The sequence below is a fragment of the Thunnus albacares genome, chromosome 8 (genome assembly GCF_914725855.1).
Source record: "Thunnus albacares chromosome 8, fThuAlb1.1, whole genome shotgun sequence".
Taxonomy (NCBI): domain Eukaryota; kingdom Metazoa; phylum Chordata; class Actinopteri; order Scombriformes; family Scombridae; genus Thunnus; species Thunnus albacares.
In genome coordinates this window covers 32256076-32272287 of record NC_058113.1, presented here as the reverse complement: position 1 = coordinate 32272287, position 16212 = coordinate 32256076, and the positions used below count along the sequence as shown (strand labels likewise).

Here is a 16212-nt window from a genome sequence, read left to right as displayed (position 1 = left end):
TCACACATCAAACATCAGTCTGTGTATGAGTAACATACTTTGGACCTGAAACATATCCAAGAGAGAGGAGATAGCATTCCTTGACTTCAATACCTTTGCTTGATCTGTGCCTGTTGTAAGTGGATGGAAAGCATTTAAGTCATATTAGATCCATGCTTATAACAAACTATGAAGAGACAGATATGTTGTGTTGATTTTACACCTATTGCTTCTCTAAATTACATGACAAACAGTTTGGGGTCATTAAAAAAAAAAAAAAATCCTCCTCCCAGACCCCTTGGTAAAGGCTCAGCCCCCCTAACCATAAATCTCTAGTGACGTCACTGGCTCTTGGATTAAACAATTTGCTTTTGTTCTCTCAAACAGGAACTTCCTTGTTTTCTTCATGAGAAAGCAGAGCAACTGATGACTGTCCCTCCTTCTTGTTAATTTTCACTTCAGTTTTTTCTGTTATGATCAGCAAGAAGAATACTGAAAATGCACACAGGCTAAATTTCATAGTCAGGGAGTATTGCATGTCTATAAAGTTGTGGGAATCCCCAGAGACAGATTAAAGAGAAAATGGTCAACATTAAAGCAGAAGAGATTGAAATATCTTGACTTTAAGCCTCTACTTAAGGTCAAGCTCCAAAAACGCTGATAATGCAGATTACACAAGTGATACTATGTCATTTTCTCGGACTTGACAAAGTTCCTCTAGAGACAAAGAGGATATTATACAACCTGTCAGCCTATTGATTGTAAATAAATTCATCTAAAAGATCAATATAGGTGATTTCTGACTTTGTAGTGGGGAATATAAACATTATACCATTGTTTTAGTGGTTTCTCAGCAATTTGTAACCTAATTTTCATAAATTTGTGATTATTAGTGTTTTTTTAGAGATAATTTTTGTATTTTTAATGTGTTTATTTTTTTTATTATTTTATTTCTCAAGGGTCCCTGGACTGAATATTTATGAAAATAGTTATGAGGGCTCAAACTTGTGATCCTCCCCTTACAGGACACTTTCTCTAATCACTATCCAGTTTGCTGCCCGCTATATTGTGGTGGACGTGTTTCAAACTGTTCAGTTTATTCCTCTGTGTCAGGAATCAAATCTGCGACGTAAGAGTTACGGTAAGGATCGTTCTGGTGGTCACTCACCACGGCGCCAACTCTGCCTCGAGGTCCTTGCACGCCACGATCGCCTTTACTGCCCTGCAAAAGCAAAACAGACATCATTACACTGAGTAAATGTTTGGCAGTTTGTTTAGTAAAAAAAGTCACAGTATCGTCTTTAAACATACTGTAGGAGTTGTGTCGGGAGCTTAAACCCTCTTATACCTTCTCGCAGGTCTAATTAATACTTTATACTATTAGTTTGTAAAAGTATTGTAATTATATAAAATATGTTCAATTGGCAATGTAATAAAAGTTTAAAATATAAATGATATAGGAGCGTATGTTTCATTTTTGACATTTTGTAGGAAAACAGACTTTAGTGTTCATTACTCAACAACACAGACTGGCCTTGTTGCAGACTGTCATGCCGTTCAATGCGCGTCAATCATATCTTAAACACAGAGGAAGAAGTCAGTACAGTAGTACTACTGTGACAGTAGTGGGGCTTACATAGAAAACAATAGTTGTGGCTGTTTTGATGTGGATCATCATAATCTGTTGTCTGTTGCCCTTTAGACAAGACTGTCGAAAGAATGAATCATTTCCTCAAATTATGTCTTTTTTCATTTTTGCCACAGACAACCTTATCCTTAATATCTTTAGGAGAAGGGGCCACCACAAGTCTCAGAAAGCTTCAGATTCTGCGGTGAGTCTAATACCACACTCAAGTAGTACAAGCACAAGTGGCAGAGTGTAATTTCACATTAGAGATAACGACAGTTTATGGTCGCTATGATATCTCGGTGTTGAAAGGAGCTACAGAAGTGACAACAATACATTTTGTTTCAGCTAATTAAAAAGTAGCGAATCTCTGTTTGTAAGATGTTAATGAACCAAAACAAATAACTTAATTTCTGTTTAGCTGGTGTGACTATGAGGCTAGTAATGTACGTAACCATCTTTGATCAATACATCAATGCTCCAGCCAGAATAACAGGAGATTTTCCGATTCTTCCTAATTTGGCGATAAGATGTAAATGCAGCATATGAGCATGTTGAACTTAGAGATTGAGCTTTGTAGAACTTGTTGGATAGACTCAGCAGTTTGACTCAATAACATTCTGGATTTTAGATCAATTTTGAATCATTTCATTAGCTGTGGTGACGTGTTTTGCAGTGACAAAGTTTTCTGAATCTCTGGTTACAGTCACTGAAACTCAGAGGTGCAAGAAATGTGTCATTTCTCATAAAGAACTCTTGATGTGGAAAGATTTTGAAGAATCCTGCATACTTTGCATCACTTTCACTAACTTTATTAACGACATTTAGTCAAATAAAATGCAAACCTAGTCTGAGGACGCAAACGTTATCAATAAAGTGAATAGAAATGATCACTGGTGTGCAGGATTCTTTATTTTCTTTCCAAGTTAAGAGTTCTTGATCTTACGCACCTGAACTGTGTTGGAAACAACACTGAATAGATACACATATACAAAAAAACTGAACTAAAACATAAGAACTGTGCTAAAATAAACAAAAAGTAAACATAAACTTTATGATGCCAGAGGAACTGTGTAACAGCTGAGTTGTTGTTGCTAATAATCTTTCACTAAACTAACTAAGATATTGAGTGAATATCTGTAAACGTTAATAAAGATCATGCTGTGTTGATGCTCTCAGACAGGGCAGCCTTTGTGTTTGTTACCTTGGCACCAAACGGTCCCGGCTCTCCCATCACACCGGGAACTCCTAAAGGACCCTGAGGAGACAAACACCAGTGACAAACAGAGGTTTGTTGATTTAGGGGAAGCACAGATAACCAGACAGTGTGTATTTATTTCTGAATCTAGATCTCATGGACTCACATCTTCTCCAGGGGCACCGTCACTGCCTGGCAGGCCGTCTTTACCTTTATCCCCCTGAGAGAGAGAAGAAGAAGAAGAAGAGAGAATGAACCGAGAGAAAACACTGTGCAGGGTTTACTTGTATGGTTGGAACGAGGTTGGACAGTAAAAGCTTTCTGTAACATCTACTACGATGCAGCTTCAACTGACAGGAAACTTATGTAAATGTCATGAGATTACAGACTTTTTTTTACAGTAAAGAAAGCAAAATGTTACCTAAAACCAAAATAATTTCATTCCACATGTAACTCTGAAAAGCTCAACCAATACAAAGACTAACACTTGTGACACAATAGAAAATGAGACCATTGCTTGGAGAATACAGGACATCTTAAACTCAGCCCACATGATTTCATTCATTGCTCTAAGCTGGACTTTGTCTGAACTGTGCTCCAACTCAATCTAATATTTAGATTAGTTTATTGGGGGTAAAAACTCCAGCAACACTTGTGGTATATAGAACAACTTTATGGTCTAACAATAAAGTTGTTCTACATGCTACAATGTGACCTTGGAAGTAGGTGAAGTTGTGCCAGAAACTCCCACTTTGCTTCCATAGTTTAGTTTATTTGTGTGTACTTTTACATGTGAAGTTTGGACCTGTTGGTGGTGCTAAATGAAACGTCAGTGGATTTTCATGGGGTAGTTTTATGCTCAGGTGATGCAACAGAAATAAAAGCTTCATCTGGTGGAAAAGGTATTTCATGTAGTGCCTAGAGATAAATCCAGCCGTACATCCTGCTGGGACAACAGGAAAAGTCAATGTCAGCACCAAATTTCCTGACTTGTACGAACACTGCAGAAGGTTAGAGCAACTTAAACAAGCATTAGGTCTGTTTGCTGCTCTGTATAATAACTCTGGTATCAACATGTTGGATGTGAGCCAGGTGAAAACAATGGGAACTACTTTCACTTTTACTTACACTGGAATTTTTTTTTTTTTTATTTTGATTTGTTTATCTTTAGTTTCACCTTCACCCCACTGTGGCTGCAGTTTTGGTTTCACTTTTAACTCATTGCCTTTACTCTGAGATTTTACTTGTTTTTACTTTTTGTGTTTTTGTACCAGCCTGAAGGAAAAAAAAACTTGAACGTCATCAGATATTACTGTCAGACATGTGAAAGTCTGTGTGTACCTAAATTACACGTTAAGAATATGAAATAAAAGTGTTAACATGTTATGACTGAACATGTCCATAAATGCCTCTGCAGACATTTCCAAACAGTTTAAAAATATATCAAATGACTGTTTTTCTTCACTCCTACAGAGCTTAAAGCAACAGACACAGCTTAGGGAAATGTAATCAGTTTAAGTCATTCAGTTCATGTGTCACTGATAATCTATAGATACGAGCCCATAAACAAATATAGTGGTCATAGTTTTGGTATGTACTCATTTCCACTTTGTACTTTACTCTCATTATATCTCACTGATTCATCTGCATCTTTACTTTCGTTTTTTACTTTCTGTCTTACCCCACTTCATTTGGCCTGAATTGACTTGGGGGGAAAAAAAAGTGAAAATATAAAAACTTTGCAGCAATTTTGGTGTTTTTCTTACTTGGAAGTGAAAGTTTCAGGGGCAGTTCTGTATTATGTGAAATAAGATGTATCATTTCTAAATTTCAGAAATACTCAGGAAAGTTTTCTTTTGTCCCACTGGGAAAGCTACTGTTTCCAGAGTTTGTACAAGCGAGATACTACTGATTAACCGACAATATCGGTTTTCAATCCAGAACACACATTTCCTGTTTAAAAATGTCACATTCAAAGTCACATTATACAGACAGTCAGAGAGAATTTTCATAATGTTGTTTCCTTGTGATCAGGATGTGATCATTTGACATCATTTGATCATTTGTTGGGGTCAAAGAAAAGATTTTATTCAGTGATCTTAACATAAGCTGTCAAAACCATCTGTTTCTTGTAATCTTGGAATAATTATTAAAGGACATCATTGTTTGTTATGCCAAGATCACCGATAAATAATTTCCTCAAACTCAATAACTAAATAGATGATTGAAGCTTGTTCTCTCTGGTCTTCCGTAAAATCAGTCAAAAGTCAAGACAAATGAGCTTGTTTGCTTTTTTTTCACACAATCACATGAACCAAAACCTGCTCACCAACTGTATCTGTTTTTTTTTTGTGTTTTTTTTTTAACACTTCTGTTTATCTATGGGTTAAACAAACAAGATATAAGGTGTGTAGATGTATTTTTGAGCTTTGGAAGCAGCCAGCTTAATTGTTTCACCCTGCTTCCAGGCTTTATGCTAGGCCAAACTAACATCAGGACCAAGCGGCAACCTCCGAAATGAAGCCAATGCGGAAGTGCCACAAACTGCAGTTCCTTGAATGGCCACTCGAGGCTCCAAAAGCGAGTCAATCCCCATAGACCCCCATGTTAAAATGTCCAACTTTACAGCAGAAATAAACATGTTTACAGCCCGGTACAAAAAATGGTTTTGGTCTCTATAGCTAATTTCCTCTTTCATGACAACTGTACGGGGGGTGAATTTTTTTATAACTCACCCGTTTAAATTTTATTAAGCTGTAAAGTTATGCATAATGAAGGACATGGCTGCTTTGAGTGACAGGTCCGCCAGCCGCTAGGTGGCTTGTTTCAGCCATTCGGCCCGCCTCTTTGCCCATTTTTGATTGGCTGGGAGTTAGGCAGCGTCACACACTGCCAAGATGGCGACGTCCAGAGCGGCTCACTTTGAGCTTCAAAACCGCTCTTCAGAAACCAACGAGTGACGTCACGGTAACTTCGTCCATATTTTTATACAGTCTATGGTCAGGACGGGTTCACAATTTTTCATATCTGTCTTAAACCAACAGTCAGGAGCTCAAATGAACAGTGAAACCTGTTTTTCTTGCTGTAATCATTCCTCCTGTTCAGACTGACCATTAGAAGATCCCTTCATAATGACCTTACAATGTAAGTTATCGGGAACAAAATCCACAGTCCTCCCTCTGTACAAAAATGTATTTAAAAGTTTATCTGAAGCTAATATGAAGCTTCAGCGTCCAAATGAGTCAAATCAAGTAGATATCTTTCAACGTTACAGTCTTTTTAGTGCCAAAGTCCCTCTTTTTGTTACTATACTTCTACCGCATCTCAACAGGGAAACACTGTCCGAGGAAACACAAAGAGGGAATTTGTTGCTAAAAAGACTGTAAATATGTCAGATATCCACTTGATATGACTAACTCAGACTGCTGAAGCCTCATATAAGCTTCACATCAACTTTTAAATGACTGTGTGGACACACTGTGGATTTTGGGCTCCATCACTTCCATTGAAAGCACATTTGAAGGATCTTTTAATATCCAGTATGAACAGGAGGAATGATTACAGCGAGGAAAACCTCTGTCACTGTTCATATGGACACCTGACTGTTGTTTTAAGACACATTTGAAAAATGACGAATGTATCCTTTAAACATCTCACTCTCTGAAAGAAACCCAATAAGTTTATTTCTCAAAATGTTGAAATTTTCCTCGTCAATATGGTAGAAAAAACACATTTTATGTACAAATTCACCTTGTATTTCACTTATGTTCTTTGCCAATACTAACAGTACATCAATTCATGGAAATAAAGTTCCAAACATTAGCTTGTTAAACTGCAGGACATTCACATTTTCAAAATGTTTTATCTTCTGGGTTTGATTTCCTGACTTCATCCAGTGATTATTAACATCCAGATGTCTGACTTTCCCACCAACATATGAACACACCAGAGTTATTTCAAAACCAACATCTGTACTGTCTAAAGCCCCTCTGTGGCTGAAATTCAACAGATCAGCCCAGTGTGAGTTGTTGGTATCAGAGTGAATGGTTATGATATTACTATGTGTGCATTTCAGGCCTATAGAAAGTCACAGTGACTAAGCTGGTTTGTGGTTTTACTCAGAAACACATCAGCAGTCCACAGGGTATTTGTAAAGGTCAAATCTGTGACCTTTCGCGCAAAGCTGGTGAGTCATGTAATCATGTGAACAATCATACTGGGTTTCACATGTTGGCACAAGACCTTCCTGTTTTGTTCTCAGCAATAACACGTGTTTCTGTTTTTGTTTTTTCACTCGTGGGGTATTTTAAGAGAGTACTCCACTGATCTACTCAGTGATGGACAGTTAAAAAAAAAACCACCAAAGGTTCCACTTTTTTATGCCACGTGTTCTTCTGACGCCTACACTACCCACAACGCAACTCTTGTCATTTGGAGATTTAGGCGTGTTATGTATCCTGGAGCTGCTGCAGAGGTCTGGCAACCTCACGTCTTTCTAACTACACAGATTTTCTTCAGTTTTCAAACTTGTAGTCTTCAACCCCAACCAACGCTGACTCAAGTGACATCACTTGAGGTAATTTATCAGATTTCACACAGTTTCCTGTGCAGTCCCCCTTTAAGGGGTTGCACTGATATTTAGTTTGATGTTGACATTTAAGTTAAATCTGACCATTTTGGTAACGCTTCATTTTACAGGTCCCTTAATTTTATACTAATTTCCTGGAAATTTTCTGAGTAAAGTCGGTGGTGCCATTTGATACCAATTATAACAAAAAGAGAAAAACGTGTTAAGTTGTTTTAGTTGGAAAGTTCCCACTCATTATATTTGATTTCATATTTGTGATTCTTAACAATTCTTGAATACACAGTAAATACTTTGTTTTCTGTGTGTAGTTCTGTGTGTCAAATGATATATTAGCATATTAGGTTTTTCAATACGCTCCTGGAAGTAGCTGCTGTGTGAGGACATTATTTTGAAAGGGTTACATAATTTGGTAGCGTTCAGGTGAGCTCATTATAGAGTTTTTAAGAAACAACCTGATATGCTAATATGTTGTTTGACACAAAACTACACAAAGAAAACTCACCAACTAAAACAAATTAACTCTTTTTTCTGTTTTTCTGAAAAGTTTCTCAGGAAATTTTCTGAGTAAAGACGGTGGTGCCATGTGATACAAATTATGACAAAAAGAGAAAAAATGTGTCAAGTTGTTTTAGTTGGAAAGTTCCCACTCATTATATTTGGTTTCATACTTGTGATTCTTAACAATTCTTGAATACACAATAAATACTTAGTTTTCTGTGTGTAGTTCTGTGTGTCAAATGATATATTGGGTTTTTCAATACGTTTCTAGTGTGAGGACATTATTTTGAAAGGGTTATATAATTTGGTAACGTTCAGGTGAGCTCATTATAGAGTTTTTAAGAAACAACCTGATATGCTAATATGTTGTTTGACACACAAAACTACACAAAGAAAACTCACCAACTAAAACAAATCAACTCTTTTTTTCTGTTTTTTCTTATAATTGAACATCAAATGTTCTAAAAATTTAAAGTGAAATACCTGCGAATAACTTCCAGGAAATTCCCATTAAATTAGCATAAAATTAAATGACCTGTAAAACAAAGCGTTATCACCATTTTTGTACCAGTCTATTTTATTTGAATAACTTTTGGAGGCCTTGAGATGTTAAATTATACAAAAGTTTCATGGAAAAAACAAGTTTTTTTTTTCCTGATTTCCTGTCCTGTTGAGTTTTGCAATCTGTGATTAGGACCAATGGCTTTATACAATTATGTTAATTTTAGAGCCTTACTCATAGAGGAGGTACAAGCCAAAGGTTTGTCATGAGGGTGACGTTACAGGAAAGCACATAAAGTGTTTAAAACGGAAATAGTTCATCCTCTGGGGATTATAAGTGTGCTAGGTAAATTTCATGGCAATCTGCCTGTTAGGTTTCTATGTGACAGCAGTGCTAGAAGAAAACTCAGGTAACAATAAATCACTGTGATTCATCCTCGGGGAATATTTACAACAAATTTAACAGGAATCTGGTCAGAGGAGTTTGAGATAAGATGTTCTGGGGCTTCAGACAGACTGAATTTTTATGAGGTTTGTCATTGAGGTTTCAGTATTTCCTCCCTGGAGATAACTGTAGTAACGCATGAAGGGTGTCACTGCGAAACTGAAACTGGCAACTGATACCAGACTGACAAGACTGCTGAAAAGATTATTGTGCATCCGCCTACACACACACACACACACACACACATACACCCACACGCCCACACAACCACCCACACACATACACGCCCACACACCCACACAACCATACACACCCACACATACTGTACAGTCACACACTGAGGTACGTAAACTGAGATCAAACTCCCAACAGCTGCCTATCAGTGATACATAATTCAGTTGTATTAATATCTGCTTGTCCTGTAGTGTGTGAACGTTGTAAAACTAGTCAAAAAATTAAAAAAAGTCGAAAGAGAAAATGCAGGAGTCGAGGCGTCTGTGTGTTTGTACCTTTGGTCCACTCGGTCCAAAGCCTCCCGGCTGTCCAGGATAACCCTGAGGAGGACAAACAGGAAATACTCTGCTCAGATTATCACAAACTCAAGTCAGAGTAAAAACACATGGGAAGAAACTCATTAAAAACCAGCCATTAAAGGAGTTACATTATTGAGTTACAGTAACTTTGTCTCAGTCTCATTTTATAAATGACTCATCTAAGAGTCCTCAGCTCCTTGTGAGAGATGAAGTCTGTAAAATGTAATTCACATAGAGGGATCGAAAGTCACTGAGAGAAGACTGAACAGCAGCAACACAATGTGACACAACACAATAAAGAGAAATGAGTGTTGCTGTATGATTGTGCAGTGGAGAGTAAAGGCTTCATTCTTAGTAAAAAATGCATCAAACAGACACAATCTCCTGAGACAAATTTAAGAAATAATTGTAGATGTGTTTGCAAGTTTGCAGTGAATTTGCACATTTTTAGAAAGTTTTTTCATTGTCAGCCATGATGATAATCAACCAGTTCAGTCATTTTATGTCTACAAAGAAATAAAAAATAATTAGAAGGAAAGAATTAGGGGAAAAAGCCAAATGTGAGTGATCCTATGCAAAGTAAATATTCAGGAGTTTAGATCAGTGCTTCCCAACCTTTTTGGCTTGTGGCCCCTTAAAATAAAATAAAGTTTACCTGGGGCCCCTCATCACACATTGTGAAAGAAAATTGAATAGTAGGTTATCATTTTATAAATCTTTTGTATATATGTTACAAATGTTTTCAAACTAAGGAGTCAATGTTTGTCATCAACTGAATGTGATGTAATGTCATCGTCATTTTGGGGACACATGTTGGTGAAGAAATCCTACTCCTAGGCTAGTTGAACTCTTGAACCTGTTTCTATCTGAGGGTTGCTTGCTGACCTCTGGGGTTAACTAGAGATATCTTTGTCTTAAGCCTACTGTTTTAGAGACCATACTTGTTTGTAAGAAGGTGTAACGGTTTGTGGAAGTGTCCATTTAGGGACCAGACTGTTTTTAGCTTTGCTTCTGGAGAGGTATAAAGCTGTCTAGTTTGAGTTCACAATCTTTAGAGAAAGGGCTGGCTTTAGGGAAAGGGCCAGCTGAACAACATGCTTTCTCTCCAAAAATACAAGATGATTGTATTTTTGTTTGTGTTTGGACATTTGTATAATTGTTACTGATGATGTGATGGATTGTACAGTGTTTACAACTGCTTCAACAAGTAACAATGTTTAATGCTTTCTTTATGTCTCCACGTGCCTTCTTTCTCGAGAGAAAATTTCCACAACAACATCACATTATCTACCAGCTAAATGCTATTTTGTTTTATCTGAATAAGAGGCTTGAGGAGATAAAATACAGCAATTCACAATGAATAAAGCAAAAATTAGAGGAAAACTTGTGTCAGAAATATGTTTTTGTTGTCTTATCCTGTCCAGTCATCTCGTGACCCCTTTGACTAATCCAGTGACCCCTTGTGGGGTCCCTGACCTCAGGTTGGGAACCAGTGCTTCAGATGATTTTAGTGATCAGAACTGATGAGAGAGGATCTTTCTTACGGTGTAGCCTCTCTCGCCGACGTCACCAGGAAACCCAGGAGCTCCGATCTGACCCTGTGGAACAAGACAAGACAGTTAGAGAGAGACGTCACGTCAGCAGTGTCCTCTATCGACCTCTTCTGGAGAGCAGAAGGAAGTGCAACAAGCCTCAGTATGCTCAATTTTAGAGGAGTAAAGAGACTGGAGCAGTGAGCATCACCAAGTTATAAAACTATTTGTTGTCTATGAACTTCCTGCAGACATATAGTTAACACTGTGTGGCAGGAAAACATTTTTTTCTGGCCTTTAAGTACATTTTATTTCCATACCTTCTGTCCGTCTGGTCCTTGAGGACCTTCTTTGCCTTCGTCACCTGAGGACCCCTGAACAGAAAACACACAGACAACGGCATCAGACAAGATATGAAAAAAAAAAGAAACAGAAAACTGATTTTAGTGTAAATAAACCTCCAAAAATCTGCACTTAAAACTTGAGCTGTTGTATGAACTGCAGAAGTGTGTGATGATTCTTAGAAATAATAAAACAAGTAGTTGTTTTTATTGGAAAAAGGTTGAAAAAATGTCACATAATGAAATAAGATTTATAGAATTAGATTTCTTGCAGTGTACAGTTACCTCGTTAACTGATTTTACTTTACTTTTAAATTCGTTTGCTCTATTTTAGGTGTAAATGTCCACAAAAGGAAAAATAAAAAAGAACCATAGTGTTGAGAGAAAATCCTAAGTTTGCAAACAGAAAGGTAGTATATATAACAACCAGCTGATACATAATTATTCAGCCTTCCGTGTTTCACATTCAGACTTTAAAAACACTTCTTAAATTCTGAATATTGAACAAAAGGTTGAGATTGAACAAAATGTCTTTTAAACTTTGAGGAACAAGTCACGCCTAATCAAACATATTCATCAAACCTAAAGTTTTGTCCTTTTAAAATCTTCTTAAAATCAAGACATTTGTATAAGTAGTTAAAATGTTCAGGTGACATAAAATACAGTTTATTGTTTGTATTTAACAATTGTAAATGTGTAAATGTGTGTTTAATGCTTCTTTACCTTGATACCATCACCTCCATTTGATCCTGAAGGCCCAGCGTCACCCTGAGAGCCCTGAGAGGAAACAAATAAATAATAAATGCAAAAAATAATGAATTCAGTTTGTGTAACTTTATAGTCAAACTGATTAGAGCAACAATAAATAAAAGCAGGACAGGAAATTATTAAAACAGTCTGACATAAAATAAAAAGGTTATAAGGGTTATAAGGTTATAATTAATAATAACAATAACATTTTTAATCCATACTGCGCTTCTAAAGACGTAAAATGCTTCACATGACAAAAAAAGCAAAACACAACTAAAGGTTTTGCTGGTGGTTGATCTTTAAGTGAGAAATAAATTTAAATAAATAATAAATCAATTTTCAAAAAAGTGAAACTGGAATTAAAAACTGCATTTACATGAAAGCTGTTTTTTTTTGTTTTTAATTAAAAAGTGGCATAATTGCAGTTTAATCAGGAGGTTCCTGGTGGTGGAACCTGTTGATGATGTTGTTAAACAGTTACAGTTATGTGTTGGCTGGGAAACCCCCAAATTCTCCGACAGTCTTTTTTTGTTTGTCACTGCTCCATCCGCTCGCTGATGAGTAGAAGCAGCTGCCATGACCGCTGTTTGTGGGCAAAAGTGATCACTATAGGCGCCAAAACACAAGGTGATTTCCAAATGCTCTTCTACCTGATCTGTCAGTTAGATAAAATCGTTTGTATTGATTTTTTAAGCAGCCTAATTGTCTGATATGTTTGCAGTGTATGCACCAGTTCGGTTCCTCAAGAGTTTTTCAGTTGTTTCAAAGTGCAGGACAAGAGTTTTTATGCTCTAAGATGTTGGAACAGTCTAATATTAACTATTATTAAGTGTTATATTATTGTATCCATGCTTTAAAATGTTTTATTCCCTCTAAATTATTGTGTTTTCTTTCTATTTCTCGTGTTCATTAATCTCAAATTCTGTCTTATTATCATATTATTATTATTATATGCCTTCATGTACCTGCATGCATGTCTTATTGTGGTTTTTGCTTTCATTGTGTCAGGCTAATTTATGTAATTTACATACTGTGCATGCTTTTTGTATCTGTGCATCTGCTTTGCATGTTCTAGTCAGTGTCTAACAATGAAGCTCAATGTGGTTTTATTCAATCTACTTTTCTATTAACATTAATATCTTCATGTATTTATTGTCTTGCATATCTTGTATCATGAGTCTCTGTGTTGCATGTTTTAAGGATGTCCTGAATGATGTTTTTTATTAATATTATATATGTTCTTCTTTCTTCATTTTATGAATTGTTCCGCATGCTTATAAATTACCTCAGTAACTTTGCAATTTCAATCTCATTTTCATATTCTGTTTTCAGAGTGACTCTGTAACATCTGTCTACAGATGAAAAATAGCCTCTTGGCTAACTCTGGCGCATTTACAGCAATGTTTATTAATGTGCACCGTCCCTGTTAAATAAACAAACAAATAAATCAGCTTGTCACAAACCTGTATGAAAGGTGATATACAAATAAAGTTTGATTGATATTCAGGGAAGTTAACAGCAGAGTTCATTTCTGATATGACAAGGACAAACAGTCCAGATGTTTCCACCACAGAGTTGAGAGAGAGAGTCGTGTTTCCTTACAGTCTCACCAGGAGCTCCAACTCCTCCGCTGGGTCCCTCCATACCGACGTCACCCTGCCAACAGGAAGAGATAATGATTCAAAAATGAACTGTTCATGATGCTGGTGAACTGGTGAAAGGATGAAGAAATGGAGGAGGAATAAAAATGTAATAATTAGACAATCAAGGATTTCATTTACAACCTGTAAAAAAAAAACATTTTCATTGCATTAATTGATTTTTTTTGGCCACTTAGAGAGCCAAAACATGTATAATGCATAAACATGCGGGCCATAAAACTAAATAAATGGTCTGAGATAAGCTAAAAGGATCCATAGAGCTGCGGGGAACTGCAGAGGTGGGTTTGTCACAACATGAGATCCGTAATTAAAATATAAATATTGATTCATTCAGCTTAAAAAAATGGAACTGAAATGTTTTGTAAAATGTTTGAAACCAGGAGGCCCAACAAAATCTAGGAACAAAGTTATAAGTCCAGTAATTTTGAAAAGCCTCTTTCCACAGTGTTTTGTAAATAATTCATTTAAAGAAAGATGGAATTAAAAGCTGCAATGACAAGAAATGTTTATTTTTTATGGTGTAATTGCAGTTTAATCAGGTGGTTTAGTTCCGTAATTCATCGTAGTTACGTGTTGTTTAACAGCTGCAGCGTCTGCCTGTTCCTCCTCCATAAACCTGGTTGTTGATGAGGTGAAGCAGCCACCATGACGCCTGGTTGTGGGCCAAAGCGGTTGCTATGGGAGCTAAAACTCCAGGTGATTTCCAAAACGTAGAGGAACAACATCTAGATCAACAGTTAAAGACCGACTGCACCGCTACACAGGTCGACAGGTGCTTTCACAGACAGTTACTAATCTCCATGAGTTTTCCCTGAGGACAGAGGGAGCTTAATGATGCACAGACTGACGTAAGGCCCTTTGAGGCAAATTTGTGATTTTCTTATTTGGGAATATACAAATCAATTTGATGTGCTTGAAAAGATTTCTACTCATCAGTCAAATAAAGTGATCTGTTATCAAAAAACTAGATAGGCAGGAGCAGACTTTATGTCAGAGGGAACTAGATGTCACTGCCGATGTCTACTCTATAGGAATAATAATCCTATAATAATGCTAAAGTAAGTTTTTAGTAAAAAAATATGCTTATTACAGAGCACTGAGTTCTGTTCACTGCATCCACGCTGTGCAGATTCAGACTCACATTAAAGTCAGATAACTTGTCTTTGCTGTTTTAATCTGAGTTTATCCTCCGTTTCACCAAATTTGCAACACGCAGGCTACAACTTGCAACATGAGGTCATTTCCTCTCGCATTAATTTTGACACGTTTAACTAATCAAAAGAGACACCATACTTGCAACTCTCATTCATGAGCATGCGAGAGGACTATACAAACAAGTCGCTTTTAAATGGACCCCTGGTCAGTCAGTGACCCCATTCACACCTGGTATTAAAATGCGATCTGTATCTTGTAGGGATGTGCAGAGAGCACAGTATTTGTATTTGTATCTGTATTTGTTGAGGCAGCAAAATTATTTGTATTTGTATTCAAATAAAAGTGGCAAGAGTTTTTATTTTTGTTTTTATTTTGCTTTTTAATTTAGGAAACAATAAGTGCTCATGAATAAACTACCTTATGAAGGAAGTCCCCACACCGGGTCTCGAACTGGAGTCTCCCAAATGATAAATGACTGCGCTGACTACTGAGCTAAAACTTTATTCATCACTTCATTGCAGACAGACCTCTACCTATTTATACACCCACAACAAAGAGACAACACACTATGTAACATGTGGGGAAGAACTTCAAAGGCAATTATTGCTTTGTACTTTTCATTTAGTGCCTAATTTTTACAACCTAACTTTGTGGAAAGCAGAAGGGGAACAACAGGTTATAGAGAGTCCCTTGGGAGCACTTTGCTTGTGTCAGTAGCTCAGCTTTATCTCTGGTGAACGTCCAAATAAGGAAATGTGCATCATGTAGCAGGTGGATGTGACTCCCCTTGTTGAGACCTGCTGATAGACGTAACAGCGGAGCAGAGGAGAGACACTGAAATAGCGATTTAACTGATCTGTGTGCTGGTATTTGACATGGGTTTTTTTTTTTCTTCCCAAAAACAAATATTTTTAAAAATATTCTTATGAAACAAATATTTGCAAAAAACCCCACAATTTGTGCTTTGCCGAATAACATATTTGTATGCGGGCACACCCCTAGTATCTTGATATGTTATTGGATAAGGAAAAACACACAAGTTAATGTAAATGCTCTCAATCAGATCAGTCAGACCACATCTGGAGGTGGTCACGCTCACATTGTGATCGGATCTCAGTGGGTGTAAATGCAATCTGTACAGTGTGACCACGTTCATAGGAAAAGAATCAGCTCAGTAAGTTGAAAGGTCAAATAGCGCCGCCTCTTCCTGCCAGCTAAAGCAAGTTCGTGACAGCATTATCCTCGACCTGGAAAGTGTCATGTCCACCAGCTCCGAGAACGCATTTTAATACCAGGTGTAAAAGCAAAGACCTATTGATCGGATGTCATTATCCAGATAATGTATCCAGATACAGATCATATGTTGATACCAGGTGGCAACGGGGGCCAGTGCGTCTAGTGAGT

At 36.9% G+C, this 16212-nt stretch overlaps 1 protein-coding gene across 1 annotated transcript in view; it reads right to left on the bottom strand.

The window, feature by feature from the left end:
* zgc:113232 (uncharacterized protein LOC541546 homolog) overlaps positions 1-16212 on the bottom strand; it is a 50724-nt gene that overhangs the window by 15333 nt on the left and 19179 nt on the right. Inside the window, exons 11-18 of the mRNA XM_044359938.1 lie at positions 13595-13648; positions 11966-12019; positions 11222-11275; positions 10914-10967; positions 9346-9390; positions 2971-3024; positions 2811-2864; positions 1148-1201 (exon numbers count right to left, since the gene is read on the bottom strand). Of these exons, the coding sequence (XP_044215873.1) occupies positions 1148-1201; positions 2811-2864; positions 2971-3024; positions 9346-9390; positions 10914-10967; positions 11222-11275; positions 11966-12019; positions 13595-13648 (423 nt within the window). The remainder of the gene's footprint in view (positions 1-1147; positions 1202-2810; positions 2865-2970; positions 3025-9345; positions 9391-10913; positions 10968-11221; positions 11276-11965; positions 12020-13594; positions 13649-16212) is intronic.